Below are 18,785 nucleotides of genomic sequence, written 5' to 3'. Positions count from 1 at the left end.
CTCCCGCTGGCGAGGAGAGGATTCCCTTCACCCGGAGATCCAGGGAATCCAGGGACACCTCCATGTACTCCATGCTGTTCTCCTGGCCGGGGCCCTCTCTGCCTCCCAAAGGCGGTTTATAGGCTTCGGCACCTAGATGGAAATACATGCATATTTACATGGCTAATAACAAAAATTAAATTACAGTAAAATAAATAAATCATGTTCAAGCACATGTGGCATGTAAAGGCCATATTTAAGCGAGCAGGCTGTATGCAGGCTCCTCAAGAGAGGCCATGAGTACAGATGCACATAGAATTATGAAAATGCAACATCTGGGCATATATGGCACGATTAATCTCTTATTTCCTTCTCTGTCTGATCAGACAGATTTTAGACTTCCACTTAGGTAGGTAACAACAAAAAAAAAAAGAAAAGAGACAAATAAGTTCCGCCTCTGAAAGGCACATCTGCCTGCTGCCGTACTGCATCAGCAGCAGAAGCTTAAATGGCACAAGGAAGGGATGAAACCGGGGCTCAGTGCATCCTCCTGCCGCCAATGTGCTGCAAAGGGCTCCAGGTACACTCTGGCCAGGCAGAGCGAACCAGCTGATCGTGTACGTCGTGAAGGGGCGAGACAGGTGACATTCAGCTTAATGGGAGGGGAAAAAAAACATAAAAGCCAAGTTCTGGCTGAAAGTGAAGAAAGCTGTTGCTGGGAAGAGATTGCATGGGGGATCCCTCACTGGGAAGAGATTGCGTGGGGACCCCTTGGAGCCTGTGTGGGAATTTTCATCTCTTTGCACTCCCTTGACTTCGCTTTCTCTCCTGATTTGCTTGTCCCACTTGGGCTTGGCCAAAAGACTTGCATCAGCCTGAAGGACTGGCCGCCACCTTTACTGAAGGGGTGGAAAAGGCATCTGTATCAGAAATGAAGAATTAGCTATTTGCCCTGAAAGGGATCAATGGCCCCCACTTCTTCTTGAGAAAGGGGCTGCTTTGGGAGGAAGAGGAGCAAGCCAGATGGCTGACAAACCCCAGGCACAGACCAGAGGCTGAAACATGGTCATTTAGCTCAGCAGCAGCCACAACTCCGCTGATAAAAAAAAATGGCCTGTTTGCAAAGGATTAGCAAACACAGAATAAACTCTTTGATGGCATTGGATGTGTGAAACTTTAATAACAAAGCTGAAGCATCACTTCAGACACTATCTGCTTTTTCTACCCATCTTATTAGCTTTCCTGAAGAAGAATCAGATCCAGCCTGTGCTCCTGGCTCTCCCCATCCCACAGCTTTCAGGGTACAAAGGCCACTGAAACCTTCTTTTGAGTGCTGGGTAGCTTAGGTCAAACATGAATGACCACCTGAACAACGTCCACACCATGAGATAGGCCAGAGGTAGCCAATTACAAATGTTGTGGTGCTTTCAGAATAAGCAAAGACAACCTGCGCGTTCCACTCAGCTGGACAAACATCCATACAAAAGCAACTGAGCATCATACTGGGGTGGTACTTCCTTTCCCTTCTGCATCTAACCACACTCCCCGAGCTCATGGGACGTAAGTCCACATGGACATGAGTCCACGAGGTCCATTTTGGATACTCTGAAATAAAGGGAGTTCAAAATAAAGGGAGTTCATGAACAAAAAACTATTCCTCCAGCATGCCAAGTATAAAGCCACCTCATATTTATTCTGCTGTTGAAGTGTGCACACCAGCAGTTACTGCCAGAGAGATGCTAGTTCACACCCTGGTTTTATCATACAGCCCATCCTGGTAAAGGAAGAGCAAGCTCTGAAGCCAGCCACTGCCCCTTGGGGGCCTCAGGTCCTTACCCCTCCACCTGGAAGGCTAATTTCTGTGTAGTTAAGGAAGAAACTACAATTAGTTACCTAGCACACTGGCTTGTTTCTTTTTATTCCTCCGTCTCCTCTTGCGGGTGGGTTTCAGCCATGGACTGTCCGTCTTTCCTTTCCTCTTCAGCAGTTTCTTCTTGATGCTGGACTCCGAGCTCTGAATAATCAGAGAGGCCATGTGCATGTAAGGCATGTTGGTATCAGGGTCCCAGCAGTCCTTTGCACCCATGTGAAAGAGCCTTCTCGCAGCTTGAGTTATGCAAAAAGGCCTCAAGGACTGGGGGTTTGAAATCAAGTGGTGCTGAGATGTCTTTATAGAGCCCAAAAGGAAACATAAGCACACGTGTGGGTGTATTTCCTGTCATTTGAATAGTGCATGCTTCACTTTCTCTTCCATGTAGGCTCTAACACCACACTCATCGCAGTAGTAGCTGAGCACCTCCGCGCAGCAATGCGAGTATGCAGGCACACTTTTAGCTTCTCCCCAGAAAACTTTGGGGTTTGTTTTGTTCCCCCCCCCGAACTAAAATATTCACATTGCTTCACAGTCATGCTAGAAAATGCCAACAAAAATCTGCCTTGCATCTGAAGAGCCACCTTACAGGGCTGGAACAGACCCTGGGGAACTGAACTCTACAGTTGCAGACCAGCCCTCTCCCTGAGCAAGGTATAGGGCAGCACGTCAGCACCGACTGATCATGCAGCAAATATTCAGATACACATATGAACTTAAACAGGTTCTGGGTTTTGGTTTAAAAAATACAGTTGTCTGGGGTGGGTTTTCAAAGTCAACATCAAAACAGGGACGCGGGCACCCCGACCCTGTAAGGCAGTCTTCCCAGCACCAATCATAAAATTCACATTCGAACTGAAACAGCTAGCTCCTGATGCTTATCCATCTCCCACCGAAGCCTATGCAAAACCTCCTGCCATCGTTAACAGCGGCTGGATCAGGCCCTACCTTGAGAGGAAGCCGATGCTGCACCATGCCTTGCTTTCACAGTGAATGAAGCCAGGCAAAAGTGGCGCTGAGCCTTGGCCTGCCGGGGCAGCTCTGCGGCATGTCTACATTGCCCCTGATAACCATCCCCAAGCGTGGGCTCGGTTGTACCCTGCCACGTGGCTTACATCAGTTGCACCACAGTGCTTGTGGGGGAGAGCTTTGCGTTTGAGCCACTCTCCCTCTGGGGAACCAACTGACTCACCAGATATGAACAGAGCAAAAACCACTGTCTAGGATGTGGAGATATGACTTGGGAGTTTGGACTCGACTGCAAGCTCAACCCTTGGTTTGACCTAACGCTGCAGACTGGCCTCAGCTACCCAAAGAAAAAGGCAGGCTACGCAGCTCCTGCTGCTTGAACCTCTCTGGCTCCTGTAGTGTCAGAGCACAAGGAACAAGACCATAAAGAGCTTCAACGATTCACTTGGTATAGTCATTTCTACCTTCAGCAAAAAACTCAAGAAAATCAAGCCAAGAATTTTCTCAAGATGACTGAGGTGCTGTGGAAAGGGAGCAAAATTTTAAAGCAAAGTGGAGGGGGGGGGGCAGAGACAGTCAATGAACAACAATTTAAATAAAAACCAGGTTCTCTTCACCAGCTATCTAAAAATCACCAACACCTGGTGAAGCTCTTGCCCTAGCACTAAACAGACAACTCCTAGGGAGAGCATCTGTCTGGGTGCTCTTTGTACGTCTCCCTGATAAGAGCTGCCAGCTCATCTGGGTACGGTGAGGTGGCGCGTCCAACTGCTGTGAATTTAGGCTGTGGGCTCGGCCAATGCATTTGTGAACAACTCCACCTGGGCTCCGAAAAGGTGTGCTGAGCTTCAGGTTGTTAAGAAAACATTGCTGTCTCCCACCACTCTGCCAAGTCTGCATCTGAAGAATTTAAGCACCCTTAAATATTTCTACTAACATTCAAATGATTAAAAGCAGTCAACACCTTGTTGAAAACAACAAACAAAAGCCCATTAATTAGCATCAGAAAGCAATTAATTGTATCACGGATCAGGGTTAAGCACCTTGTGGAAACAATACTCTGTGCTCGGGTGGTTTCAGGAGGGAGTTTTGTCAAAGAGATGTGAAACTACAGCACTTCTCTCTCTCTTTCTGGCAGCAGTGCAAAGGGGAAATTATTATCAACAGGACAAAGGCTGAAAGATGCATTTAGCAGCCAGGCTTACCAAGTCAGACTCATCTCCATCTTCCTCCTCCTCCCCAGACTCTCCAGACTCCTGTTCCTCCTCAGAGTCACCATCATCAAGCTGCAGCCACCATTTGCCCGAGGACAGAAAGACTTGGTCAGGTCAGGTCTCTCAAAGCAGGGCATCCCCCCATCATCCTGCTGTGCCCCCCACCCAACAGAGCATCCCCCCATCATCCTGCTGCGCCCAGCGCCAGCCTGCACATGCACTTACAGGATTTCCTCTCCAGGACAAGAACTCCAAGGCTGTTAATGGAGGTCATGGTACATCCATGAGGACAATACAGGGGGAAAAAAAATTCAACCCCGGAAGAAAGTTTTCAAACCAAATCTTAACTTCTGTAATTATCCAGGAACAGCCTCATGTCTACACTATGGATTGTGATTTGGGAAAAAATGAACTAAACCAGTTTAGCTTTACTAGTCTGTTGCAAGCAAGATTAGGAAAACATCTTGTACTGGTTCATTAAATCCCGGAATGAAACGTGTTCTGCATGTATACTGGACCACAGACTTATGTAGCAGGGGCTGAAGCTGGGGCGTAGGTGGGGTACCACTGGACAGTAGCCAATAATATGGGAAAGGGTCTCATTTTCCGAGCTACAGGTGCAATGGGGAGCAAGAAAAGGTCATCAACAAGCCTCACTTCCACTGCTGTGCTTTCTGCCATCTTGTAGGTTAAGAAAACGTAGAAATTGCCTCAACTTGTGCCACTCTGACCCCATGCATACAAACAGTGTCCCATTTTGCTCCTTCAAGCCCTGCACAGGGCATGTGAATACCTTTCTGGCGTTGTCTGCATCAGATGCACTGTCTTTAGAGATCCTGTTATCATCTGCAGGAAACACAGCTGCCTGTTCTGCTCCATGATCATCATCCTCCTCCAACTCATCAGAGTCTTCCTCTTCAGAGTCTACATCTATGCTTTCCCCGTTCACGTGAGGGCTGGCATCACCCAGGTCCTTTTCACTCTGAAAGTCATCCAAGCACACGAGCCACAAAGAGAACATCAATTCATGGGACAGAGCAGCTGAATCCATCCCAGGCTGCCTCTGTGCAAGGAGCCTTAAAGCTGCCAGAGGCTAATTATACGTCCCTCCAGAGCTCTTCAGGGCTGCCAGTGAAATCAGCCTGAGAGCCTGCCACATGTCACCCAACCCTGTTGACCTGGGGAACGAGGAGCCATGAGGAGCCACCCCAGACTCATGGTTGTACGAGGCATTAAGGGGAGGGAGGGCTGCTCTGCAGGAGCCTTCAGACAGACCCCTGCAGTCCAATTCAAACATGGAAGGGCAGCTCCACCGTGGCATACCAAGGGTGCAAGAAGGTTTCTAGGGAATGAAAGGGAAGGTAAATCAGAGAGAGGGATCTTCACTCCACTCCATGAAAGCCTAGTACTGTTTTCCTTGAATTCAAAGACCAAAACTTCAGGGCATGGGCTGCAGCAAAAGCAGAATTTGATCAGGAGTGAGTCCTGTCTAAAGTTTTTTTAATTAACTGGTTGTTTTGCCGTACAGCTTCAAACAGTCACCTTGAGGACTCTGAAATAAAAAGGTTACTACATGGGGTATGCCTGAAATCTCTCCAGTTCCACAGGACTCACGGGACAGAAGGGGAACATTCACTGGAAAACATTTGTTTAGGAGTTGGTATCTGAACTGCCACCCTCAAAGAGTCATTTTCAAAGCAGCACAGCTGCTACGGGCAGCAGGATGCTGTCACCAGAGGGAAGATGTAGACTCAGAATGGAAGACACTGACGGTAACAAGCCAGCACGTTCCTGCACCTATACATGGGGTTGGTGTGCCAGCACGAGGGATGGGCATGGTGACAACAAAGATGTCCAGTGGGCTCAGCGCTCCCCTCACCTTGGCACCCGCAGAGGAATGAGTTATGCTCTTGAACATCTCAATCATTGTTCTCTGTTTTAACACTTTGGTCTTTTTCTTGGGAACCAGGCTATAGGTTCCCATTCTTCGTTTTTTCTTTCGAGATACTGCAGCAGCTGGAAAAGAAAAGCAAAAGAAACACGAAGTTTGCTTGGTAATGAAAAGAAGGGATAGAGAGTAGAGGCTGTACTGGGGGAAACCACATTTGAGTTCATGGTCTGAGAAAAAGGCCTCCCATCCCAACTAATTTATTTACAAGTCAAAGAAAAGACAACACACATATACGTGCAAACACACAAAGAGCTTTCTGCCAGTGCTGCAAACCCACCCAAATTCTGAGTTATCCTCTCCATGTTCCTTCTGGTCCCTATACCACCATAGACAATATCAAATCCTTAAATTAGTCTGCATTTGGCAGTATGGCTGATGCCGTAGGAGGCTGAATAGAATCCAACTTGCTCAAATAGATACTGCAAGACTAATAATACCAACTTACAATGAAAACCATCGTACAGTAACTGAAGAACACACGGGGAAACGGTACCTTAAATAAAGGACCATTGCCATTTAACCTCATTTCACACCTACTATGAAAGTTTGTTTGATTCCTTTCACTACTTTGATCAGGTCTTAATTTGTTAAGTCCCCCTCCTGGCCTTCTAATCAAATCAGTCATCACACCTCACTGCCTGATGCTGCCTTTGGTGAATACACATCAGAGGGATGCTTCGTGCGGGCTCTTTTAAGAATAGCATACAGCGGGGAGCAGCCAGCTTCAGCACCAGTATTACCTGCTCCTTGAAAGCATTTCTTCATCTCCCACTACGATGAAATTTCACCAAAATTCTATGAAGAGACCTCTCAAAAAAATTCTGTTAACCCAATTAATTTTATTTCTGAGGTTCATGGTAAGGAGTTGTTGTGGCAATAGACAAAGTCCTTCAGAATTGACAGAAACATCGAAACATCTTCAGAATACCACACGGGAAGATGGGATGAAAGCATCTCCTCTAACAGAAACTTTCAGCTATCCTCAGTGTGGTGGTGCCTGAATGGCCTGGTTTCGGCTGGGATAGAGTTAATTTTCTTCACAGTAGCTAGCATAGTGCTGTGTTTTGGATTTAGTACTAGAATAATGTTGATAACACACTGATGTTTTTAGTTGTTGCTAAGAAGTGCTGAGACTACTCAAGGACTTTTTGAGCTTCTCCTCCTTGGCCAGGTGCATAACAACAAGCTGGGAGGGAGCACAGCTAGGACAGCTGACCCAAACTGACCAAAGAGCTATTCCATACCATAGAACGTCATGCTTGGGGGGGTGAGTCAGTCGGTCGTGGGCAGAGTGATCGCAGCTCGGGCAGAGTGGACGCTGCTCGGGACGGGCTGGGCATCGGTCAGCGGGTGGTGAGCAATTGCATTGTGCATCGCTTGTTTTATATATTCTGTATATTCTCTTATCATTATTATTATTACTATTGTTATTCTTCTCTCTTATTAAACTGTCTCTATCTCAACCCACAGGTCTTACTTTTTTTTTTTTTCTTTTCCCTGATTCTCTCCCCCATCCCACTGAGGGAGGGGGGGAGTGAGAGAGCAGCTGCATGGTGCTTAGTTGCCAGTCGGGTTAAACCACGACACTGATGGAGCATGCTGACCTGCCCACCTGCCTGGCAGGGACCCGCACCCCATGAAACGAGGCGGCGCAAGAAGGGCTGCATGGCAGATGCTCCCTGCAGAGCAGAAAACCAGTGGATGTCACTTGGGAGACTGCTTTAAGACAGGACTGCAAGAACATACCCCTGTGCAACATCCAGAGGTGACCAGAAGGGAATCCACAGGACACAAGCATCCCACTTGCAGTGCACTGGCCACTTGCAGAGCAGAGGCTGGATGAAAGGGCATCGGTCAAACATGGTCTATGGCAGCAGCCCTACTGATGCCAGCAGGAAAGGAAACCCCAAAGGAGATTCAGTGGAAAAAAGGTACTAACAGAGGTTTCAGCCCTTGCTGCCTCATCTCCCACTCAACCACATACACACAACATCTGAGAGGTAGGTGCTGTTAGGAATTTTAACTCTGTCCTTTTTACCGGTCTGCGACTTTGTGGTGGCCACATAGCTCTGGTTCTGAGGTAGTGACTGGTGAAGGCCCGGGAGAGAGGGCAACGGCAACGGCTTCCCAAACTCCAGGACGTTTTTGTTGCCTTCCTCCTTGGATTCTTTTTGATCTCTGCTGTCTCTCCCATCTTTGGGGTCTTTACTTGCATGCTGGAAAACAAAATGCAGTTAAATTGAACCTCTGCATAAAAAAAAAAAAAAAAAAAAAAAAAAGATTAATTCCTTTCTCTCAAAGATAATCACTTTCATTTGAAGACAGACCACACATTCAAAGCAAAAGCACACAGCCCCTCCTCTAGCACGTTACTTTGCCTAAAAACTGCAAGAACACTCCCAGCTTGCTGCTCCTTCCCTTGTTGAAGGCTGCTGCCTTGGAAGACTACCTCGCAGAGGCAGAGTGGCAGATCCAAAGCAACTGCAGATAATGAAAAGGATCAGACACTATTCACACAGGCATTTGGGTGGCTCCGGAGAAGACGAATGGATGCAACAAATGCACCTCTTCCCTGAAACAAGCCCCACGTGCGGCTGTCACGTCAAGCACGCACAAGAACTGAGTCTCGCAGAGACACTTTGGAAGAGGCGGCAGCAAGGGGGAGTTTTTTGGGCAGCAAGGGGAAGGGATCCTTCTTTTTGGACAGCGTTTGGCACAATCAAGGCTTAGCAAAGGCTGCGGTCTCCCACCTCTAGCCTAGCACACAACAAAACACGAGCAAGGAAGGTATGTGCCTGGCATATACAGTGCTGCCACTGCCCCAGCAAACACCTGCCTGAGCTTACCTTAAACCAGCTAGCACAGGTACTGCCGACCTAGCTGTTGCAACACCAAACACAGGGCAGGCTACAAGCTCCTACTGAAAACCTGACCAGGCTCAAGAGAACATTGTAGTTGCTCCTGCAGTCCCTCTCGCTGGAGCCAGGCCCCAGGGAAGCTTGCACCCGCTCCGATTTGAGCTTGTACTCAATGCAAAGTCTCATCCAGCACCTTCAGGCTTGAAAGCAGGGTTCCTACAGCCCCATGTTCCACAGCACTGCACCTTTTGCAGCGACGACTGTAACAACAGAGAGTGGGGTAAACGCTGCCACGCTGATTTGCCACTTTACATCAGATTTGCCCTCTTACGCGTTTAACAGACAACCTAGCTGCATCCACACCTCTCCAGACATCTGCCCACCCCAGCAGGTTTGGCAGAGATGCTCCAGAAAACCAAGCACACAGTTCGCAGGTTACAAGCTCTGCAGTGGCAATGTTTTAGTGCTGCTCCACTTGCAGAAAAATACTTCTTATGGGACTTTTGAAGCAACAGCTGATATGCCAAAAAAGAAAGAGGAATCCAGGCAAAGAAAGAAAGGCAAAAAAAGCAGCAAGCAATAAAAACACTCTTTAAAGTCCAGGTTCAGATAAGTACTCTCAGAGACTGCTTTCAAGTAACAAACGGGGAAGTGACTGATTCTCCTAATTACAGCTCTGCCATGTGCACACTGCTGGCAGAAAGCGAGGACTCGGTTGCAGACAGAAAAGCTATAATGATAATCAAAAATGACCTGCATCAAGAGGCCATCAAATTGCCAACGATTCCTGCACCAAGCCCGTAACTTATAGCTGAATTGCCACATCTTTTCTTAAAAGGCATCTAGTCTTGGATTAACTATTTCAAAGACGACAAATCTACCATATCCTTTGATACGTTGTTCCAATGCTTAATTGCTCTCACTGTCAAATAATTAAATGCATTACGCTTTTTCAACTAAATTAAAAAGCCCTGTATAATCAGAAATTCTCACTCCAAGGAGATACTTATGGACTATTAGCAACTCTTTTTTTTTTTTTTTTTTTTTTAAAACTTTCTCTTCAGTAAGTTTAACAGAATGAGCAAATAAGTGTCCATAGGATGATTTGCTGGGCATTGGATCACTCCTGAGACTGCTCCCAGTTGTTCTTCCCCTTAAAAAAATGTACGTCAGGAGTGCTGGGCGCAGTGTGCCAATAATAGTCTCAACAATACTATTTTTACCTCTTAGAAGTCCCTAGTTTATAGATCCAAAGGTTAACGGTAACTCTTAGCTACAGCATTGTTCTGAGAACTCCCAAGTCCCCTGGAACATCCACTGCTTTCTGTTTTTAACTTAAAATCAGAAAAAAGAGCTCAGGAGAGGCAGATCTCACGCAACAAGTGCACAGAAGGGCTGCATTTTTCTGTCCTTTAAGTGCAGGTTCTTGCAACTGGTCTCTGATAAAACGTACTGTTACTGCCAAACATCAAGAATTCACACTCAGACCATGCCAGACTGTTTGGAAGAACATAATCACATTTTAAATGAAAGAGTAGTATGTTATTAGCTTGGGGTTTTTCCCTCCCCCCGTAATTACAATTTGGAAATAAATTAAAGATTTTCCATAGGGCTGCATGACAACTGTTAAATGTGACTTTTTCATGGCAATTCTGGTAAAACAGTTTTTAAAATCAAATTAAGCCTTGTGAGATCTGGTTTATTACTGGGAGGCATATGCAGCAATGCTAAAGAACAAGAATTCCTGCAGAGGTGACCAGAGCTCTCAGGAAGCCTGATGGGACGGGAGTTGAGCAGGCCAGCAGTAAATCATACATATATATCACACACGTATATAAATAATCCTAAATCTAAGGATTGTAATAAAAAGGATGAGTAAAGATTTGAAAGCATGCACATACTCAGTCCACACAGTCTTCTCACAATGTTTCTCCATTCCTAGCTGGGTAAGAGTTACATTGTTGCTGTTCTTATTAAATTTTGCCCTTCGAGCAAGTAGAGCGTTTAGTGGATGAAACTTTTTTCCCATTTCTAAGGTCTCTGTTCCTTATCTCAAGCCGGTAGGTACAGCAGGTACAGCTGACCCTAGTCCCCTACTCTGAGCTTTGCATGTTCTGCTCCAAATGTAAACACTCCCAGAAAAAGTCTTTGCTAATCTAGCACATTGGTCTGCTGGGAAACAACTTCCTTAAAATCCCATCACGCTGGTTCAAGCATACCCAGGCCCTTCCTCGTAAAAATATTCTGCATCCTTCGCTTCCCAGGTTACAACCAGCACCTGACTCCTCTCCGCAGAGGAGGGCAGGTTCCAATAAAATAAGCAAAGGAAAAAGATGGGCTGTGCATTTGGGAGCGGGGCAAGTGGGTGCTGGATTCGGGGCACAACAGACTCCTATCAGAGCATAACAGAAACAAAAAAATTACAGTGATTCATTTAAACACAAAGCTCACAGATCCACCTGCAAACCCCCAGCACCACCAGAGGACCTCTCAAAATGCTGTACACCCATTTAGCTCCAGTGAGTTTCCTGCTAGGGAAAAGGCTGTCCCAAGGAAAACCTCAGCGTTTTCTCCTGCAGAACAGGCAGGGCGGGCAGAGCAGCTCCCTCCAGCCCTGCCACCCCATGCCCCAGCCCGTGTCTGGTAGGACCCAGCCCTAAGCCAGCTCCGTGAGCTACGCGGTCACTGGCACAGTTCATTGCAATTAATGCTCCTGTCACATGCCACTTTCTTCCACTTTCATGACGGATGGGTTCCTCCTGCCCTCCCCACTCCTAGCACAAGGCACAGCATCCATCAGCTATCTATAACACTGCTTGCAGCCCAGTACCCATCCAAGCAAACTCCTGCCTCTTGGCTTACAGCCTCTCTTACCTTCCCCAGCAGAGGACACTCGTGCTGGCAAAGCACAAACAAAGGAGGTTGCAAATAGCAAGTGCTTCAAAGACCCCAGCGGCGCTGATCCCTAGTCAACATCTTACTCATTTGCTGTGACAAATCCTACCACGGTCCTGCATTGTTTCCTGAAGATCCAAAGTCCCCTGCTAAAGGTGGAAAATGCCAGACTGGTAATGCTGGAGCAGAAGCAACCACCCCGGGAAAGCAATGCATGGCTTCAGTGATCTGTTGGGCAAGGGCTGATCTGCTAAGAATACTAACGAGGGTATGCACCGCTTTGAGCTGCCTGCATTTTTAACTCAGCAGACTCCTCTGCTCAGGAACTGAATGGAGATCATCCTCCTTCACTTAAACCAACAAACGTTCAAGAGAGCAGAGGCGCATTCATCTAACACCTACATGGGTTCCTCTGCAAACAGCAAAATTACGGGCGAGCAGCACTATTCCTGATCCTAAATAAACTCCATTGCTGTATGTTATCCCTGTCCAAAACAGCCCTGATCTTTTTCTTTTACCCCCAATTAGACTTAGATTTTTAACAGTCAAGCACAGTTCTGTTTTCATCTACAGATTTAGAGAAGTTCAGTGAGGAGAATCCTGTGCAAAGGCAACTCCAGGATGCAGTTTGAACTCCCTGTGTTCGCATGTTGTCCCAACCACCACACGTGTGGACTGCTGGAGACCAAAAAAGGACCAAAAATGATAGAGAAAGAAACTGCCTTGTTAATGTCTTTGTTTCTCACAGCTTCTCACGTGGTGTCAGCTCATCCTACACGAGAGGCTGTAAAGTCACTATTTCATGTTGGGCATATTGAAGGAACAGTCAAGAAGCTGAAGACAGCTATTCCAAGGCTCAGGCCAACGTTTCCAGAGATGCTTGTGCATGGAAACAGCAAAAATGGGACCAAACCTATGTCAGGCATTGTGAGAAAAATAGTCAAGAACACTGCTTAGACTGGGACAAGAACACAGTATTTTATGTGTTTATAAAAATTAAACACAAGTGCTTTCTACATTTTAATGGGATCGACCATGTTTCTATTATTGGCACAGAAGTCCCCTACAGCAGCAGGGAGAAGTTACTAAAAATGGCAAAAGACAGAATATCCTCCTTCTTTTTTTCATTCCAAAAGCAAATATACAGAACAAACAAACCTTACTAATTAAACCCCGCATTGGTTCGACAGACCACACACGGCATTCTTCCCACAGCTCCACAATTAAGAGGCCTTTCCGTTACCAAAGCAAGCAAGCTAGCAACGACCGAAGAGAAAGCAGACCAGAACTCCATCTGTTGGTGCAAGGACACTGGCAAAGGTCCTGCAGGCCCTGCTTCGGAGCCGGGCAGCTTTGAATTGCGCTGCAGGAGCACTGCCGTTCGCTCTCGACACCTGAAGCCATCTCCAGCGTAGACAAACGAGCTGTTTCATTTCTTGTCTTTTAAGGACTTTCATCTCCGGCACAGTATGTGCTTGAAACCAAAGCCAACTAGCCAGGAGGACTAAACTAAGTGCCACTGTCACTGGGCAACACGGCAGCTGTCACAGAGCAACCCTCTTCTCTCTATCCATCAGTCGGACGCGGAGGGGTAAACGAGATTTGTACCAAGGCACTGCCTGTGAACAGGATGAAGCAGCAGCTCCCAGGGGTATCTGCCTCTAACAACTGGTGAATGACATTTAAGCAAGAAATACCGGTCTGCTATAAAAAATGTATCACAAGCAGATGACAGTGCCTGTAGGAACTGTAGTGGTGTTACTCTCCCTTTCCTCCGCTGCTGCAGAATTATAGTTTTTACTACTGAATTTCACTGTAGCTGCTGGGCGATCCTGACCCCTGCCTAAGCCTTACCTCGGAGCAACAAAAAGAAACCTGCAGGGCTTTGGTCTTCGTCTAGATCAGACAAGCTGCAAGGCTGATCCACCTATTAACACCCTTTTATCTGCAGATTAACACCTGCCCGTTTAGAAGAGCAATTCCGGTGTGACTTGATAACAATTGCACTGATTTGTGCGTGGTCATGTATCTGCACAAGATCATATGGGTTTAGGCTGCCAGGCAGGCTGTGCTACAGCCAGGCTACAAACCTGCATTTAATGGGTGTCAGAACCAGCGTAGTTCAGAGGTGAGGACACTGACAGGTCAGGGGAGACCCCGCTCCTCCTCCCTGTCCCCTCCTAGATCAAGCAGCTCGAGGGAAGGGAGTGCCACACAGCACTCAAAAAGAAACAGGGTAGCTCAAACCAGTTTCCACAGCAAGCCGCCTGACAGAAATAGGTCTGCTGGGGACCTGGGACCGGGACAGTTTTTTCTGTGGGCTGTGGTCGGCAGCCGGGGCAGCCACCTACAGCTGGTGCAGCCATGTCAGCAGCAGGAGCACAACTTTCTTTAATAAGAAATTAAAAGTACCGCACACAATATACATTCACTTTGTACTTCCCTCTGCAGTAAACTCTCTGTATGAGAAGTCCAGCGGCAGTCTATGGCCTCGTCACTCCTGAAGGAGGCTTCCCATAGGGGATATTTATCTGTGGCCAAGCTTGCAAACACGGACTTCACACTTTCAGTCTGCCTGTGGACACCCGGGTACCCCCCTGGAGAGGGTCCTTGATGGGTGCACCTTCTAGGATCAGACAAGCTGAGAGCAGCACTTGCAATCAGATGGAGACCTCTAGTTCACCATGCTCCATACTCTTCATTTATTTCCTCCATCCTCCAAGGAGACAATATCCCCATCGCCATTAGGTCCTGACCTTTGTTTTGAGTCTTCTGCACATTAGAGGGTCTGAGCCTGCTGAGCAAACCCAGACACTTGCAAACCACCAACCACCACCTGCCTGGCCCCAAGAGATGAACACAAGACCAGGAGCTCCTGCAGAGCAACCCACAGACCACGTCAGCACACTGCCGCAGCACTGCTGGGCACCGACACGGAAAATAAGACTTTACAGCACCATCAACACCTGTGTGCACACAGAAAGCAAGCAGCTTACTGGTCCTGGGATCAGATATTCAGCAGCATCGCTGCTTAAAGGTATCATTTGATGAATATTGGTAGGAACACCAACATAAGCAAAGCGTCTGCTGCTCCGAGCTCCTCCTTTCTGCCCAGGGTTTGTCTCCCCCAGTTAAAATCAGTGCCCTACGTTTTGGGCTCACACTGTGAAGCAGGCTAAGATACTAATTTCACAGATTTTTGCACTATTTCTTGTGACAGTTAAGTTCCCCTGATCCAGTCCTCTGCACAGCATAAAAATATACCACCAGAGACACACACCTCAAACTACAGCCTCGTGGTCACCAAGTGATGAACAGAAACGTAACTTGGGCTTCCCAGCTCAGCCCTCTGCTCCTCCTATTGCAAGAAATAGCCATGGGATGCTTTCACTGCCTATCATCTTTTATCCCTTCCAGACATGTCTTAAATGACATTAAGTCAGTTAAACTCCAGTTTCTGAGCAGGAGGGGCGTTCTCCAAGCTCAGGACACGCACACATATTGCCTTTCAGTCTGTTGCCTGGTCCTGGAAACCTCTGGGTTCTTAATAGGGTTGTAAACGGGTTAAGAAGGAAAGAAAATTCTTCTGAAGGTGCAGCATTTGTGTTAGAAGGGGAGCAGAAATCATGCCGTCAACAACTCTTCTGAGGTCTCTGTTCAAAAACCACTTTAACATGCGACAACATCAATTAAAATTGTCACCTGTTTCAGATTCAGCTTCGATCCCAATTCAGGAAGCAACTCCTAAACAGAGAAAAAGCTGGTTAAATTTGTGAGAAAATTATTTTCTTCCTTTCAAAGACCAATCCACACGTGCAGGAAAAGGCTACCAAGGTCCCCTGACAACTACTGGATTACAGAAAATAATTTTTTGGCCCCAGTGGCTTTCTGGGTGAACAAACATTTATACTTTACAGGCAATGAAATACCTTCTGCCCCGCTGGCTTCTCCCAGGCAACACATCTGCAAGAACAGTCTACCAAGAAAACAACAATGCTCTAAAAAATATTAGCAAAAAACCCCCACTGTGTCCTGTAGCATCAACTTCTGGGTGATTTCCACAATTTATTTCCTGGAATACAGCACCTGCTATCATGGTGGCTTTTGAAGGGGAAAAGGTGTGAACGTGGCGGCTGGTGCATGAGAAGTTCCTGCAATGCTGTGCTGATGAGCCTCTTATACGCAGCTCAACAAAGAAATAATCAGGATGGGAAAATGACAACTAGCAAGGACTCAGCCACTCAAAAGAAAATAGCATGTAAATTGGGAAGACAATGGGGAAAAATTAGGTAGTGATTATCTGAACAAAACAGATGGTTTATTGTCTTGCAGAAATGAGATCAAATCTTGGGTTGACATTCAGATGCAGAGGCTTGAGCAGAGAACATGGGAACGGACTCTTCTCACCACCCTTTTGAATTTTGTTTCTCTCCCTATTTTAAGCCCAAGGGAAATGGCCAGAGGTGCTGAGGACAGGCTATGCACTTTCTCCAGTGGCCCAACAACTGCAGTCTTTGGTTTCTGACGCTGCTGTTACCGTGTGAGCAAATAACGATCAGCAGCTCCATCACAGCAACTCGTGTAACAGAGCGCTGCGAGCACTTGCAAACCTTGCACGCAGCTTTCTAGAGACAAACCTTGAAGCCCAAGGGGTTGCGTAAAAAAATCCTTTTGATGTATCATAAAATATGAATGAAGAAAACACTCCCTCCTGACCTAGCAGTCATCTTTTAGAAGGGAATTACCTCTTTCAATTGCTCAGCCCCAAGAGATCTCTCCCTGTCAAATTCCACAAGGGTCTGGGTGTTTGCCCGGCCTAATTTGAGAGCACAACACGCTGCTGGAGGAAAGCTGCGAGGCAGTTTCAGTTGCAAAGCCTTGTTTGGGTAATAGACAGCCTTATGTGAAATTTTCATCAGGCTGCATGTATTGCATCTGGGCTTCCCTGCTTGCTAGCCAGAAAACACAGCAGAGCTGCGAGAGCAAGAGAATTCAAATGCAATCAGGGGAAGACAGAGGGGGAAATCAGTGGTCTGGGAGAATGGTTGGGAAATCATGGCAGGCGCGGTTTCTGCCCTACTATTGAGGCTGGGCGCCCACGAGGTTTGTAATCTGGATGTGCTCTTTGGACTCCCACCTGCTTCCGGAGGCACAGGTGGTGCCGCAGCCAAGGGCACCTTTCCCCATCTGTGGCTGGCAAGGTGCCACCCATCTTTTTGTTTTGTTTTGTTTTGTTTTTCTTCTCTTCCCCTGCTCCAGACCACAGCGATTCACAGCTTTGAAGACCTTTGCATCACATTACTGCTGCGCTGCAACACGTGGGTGACATCTGAGGATCACTTTGCGTTTGCTGGTCCGTAATACGCTGGTAGCTAACAGCAATCCATTGCACGAACCTTTGCAACGCTGCAGCAGCGGCAAATTCCCATTTATTTCTGGATGTGACTCACATTGCCAAGCAGGGCTTGCAACCCCTTCCTTACCTAGGTGCAGGACACCTAAAGGCCAGACTCTCTCCATCATTAGACATAGCACAATGAGAGGATCCAGCTCATTGTAGCTAAATGCAACGCTTTGTTTAGTGCTGGAGACCAAGGGCTTGTAGTGAAGATTTGCCTGTTCCAGTATCTATTCTCTACCTTTGGCAGAAGAACCAAAAAAATAACCAAAAGAACCAAACTTGGCCAAAGACAAAGAAAGGCCCATTTCTGTAATATGAACACACCAGATGACTTCACATCTCCTTTTGCCTCCTAAAAAAAAAAAAGGCAGAGCTCTGTTTTATTAAGTGATGGTAAATCCACCCCTAAGGATTCTGGAAGTGAAGGTTTCTGAACAAGTTGCATTACTGTAGGCAACATACAGAAAACATCATCTACAATAATGATTCGGCAATGCAATCAAGTTGCCTAATGCATCAGCTTCTTGACAGCTTCCAAGCTTAGGAGAAGCCTCCAGTTAACATGCTATGCCTAATTTCCTCTGGGTCGAACTTGTAAGGAATCTAATTTGTTTCACAAGCAGGTCTGGATTTCAGCAGACAGCTGATGAGCAATACAGCCAAGAGAGAAAGGCCATTTAGCATCTCGCATAGATCTGCTGGAGGAGGTAATTGATCAATTATATATTTAGAAGCACATTGGGGGAAAGGGCTGATGGTGGCCATGTGACTCTATTTTAACACCTCTCTCTGTGGGAAGAGAAAAAAAAAATTAAAAAAATTAAAAAAAAACACCAATCCACTCAGTGGGACACCTCCGAATTAACGCGTGTTCCCGTGCAGCAAGGTGTCTCTCTCACGCACTCAGAGAAAGCCGAGAGCAATCGCAGCAGCACTGACTGCTGGGCATATACGTTACCAGGCTAGGGGTGGGTTTAGGCATTGTCTTCCGTGCTCTGTGGACCTTGACTTCAGTGTTAGCAGCGGTGGCTTTTTTAGCATCCATGTCCTTACTGCCCTCCCCGAGCTTCGTTGGCATCGTGGCTTGCATCTGAGAAAAGGAGCCCACAGTTCTCCCTTTGCTTGCTCCTCCTGGAAGAGTTTTTGCAGCATGGCCGGTGAGAGAAGCAAAGGTGCTGGTAGTCCTTAGAGGTTGCTCCTGTGCCATCTGCTTGGTTAGAATATATCCATTGCTCCCTGTTACAGAAGTCTGCGTGAAGTCATTAGCTTTCATATGGTTTTGCTTCCCAGTCTCGCCATCTCGTTCAGAAATGCCATTTTCTGCTATCCTATTTAATTTAGTACTAGAGTCCTGCTGGCTCACTTTCGTATTGTCCTGAGTGTTTTTAGCTGGGTTTGGGTGGCTACCAGCTTCACTGTGCTCACAGGATCCATTGGTTTCACCGTCTACTGCCATTTTTGGTTCCCCCGCTTGCTTTTCTGTAGCACTTTCATCTGCAGCCATGGCATTAAACCCTAGAGAAAGAGGGAGGATAAGGAGGAAGAAAGGAGAAAGAGAAGGGTCACAAGCAGTATCAAAACTCCAAAGAGTTTAGCTACTTACAGTGTCTAATGAAGAGCAAGCCTCTCCCCCAGAAAACTGCTTTTT

The 18,785-nt window shown here is 46.9% G+C and overlaps 1 protein-coding gene across 1 annotated transcript in view; it reads right to left on the bottom strand.

Annotated features, from left to right (window-relative positions):
• EHMT1 (euchromatic histone lysine methyltransferase 1) overlaps window positions 1–18,785 on the bottom strand; it is an 83,209-nt gene that overhangs the window by 41,237 nt on the left and 23,187 nt on the right. The window contains exons 3-10 of the mRNA XM_035891910.1: window positions 18,096–18,652; window positions 15,439–15,480; window positions 8,022–8,199; window positions 5,912–6,048; window positions 4,826–5,014; window positions 4,024–4,104; window positions 1,873–1,993; window positions 1–132 (exon numbers count right to left, since the gene is read on the bottom strand). Coding sequence (XP_035747803.1) covers window positions 1–132; window positions 1,873–1,993; window positions 4,024–4,104; window positions 4,826–5,014; window positions 5,912–6,048; window positions 8,022–8,199; window positions 15,439–15,480; window positions 18,096–18,652 — 1,437 coding nt within the window. The remainder of the gene's footprint in view (window positions 133–1,872; window positions 1,994–4,023; window positions 4,105–4,825; window positions 5,015–5,911; window positions 6,049–8,021; window positions 8,200–15,438; window positions 15,481–18,095; window positions 18,653–18,785) is intronic.

The sequence above is a fragment of the Egretta garzetta genome, unplaced genomic scaffold (assembly GCF_000687185.1).
Source record: "Egretta garzetta isolate BGI_Z169 unplaced genomic scaffold, ASM68718v1 scaffold143, whole genome shotgun sequence".
NCBI lineage: Eukaryota > Metazoa > Chordata > Aves > Pelecaniformes > Ardeidae > Egretta > Egretta garzetta.
Note: the sequence above shows the minus strand (reverse complement) of the source record. Positions and strands in the feature narration are given on the sequence as shown.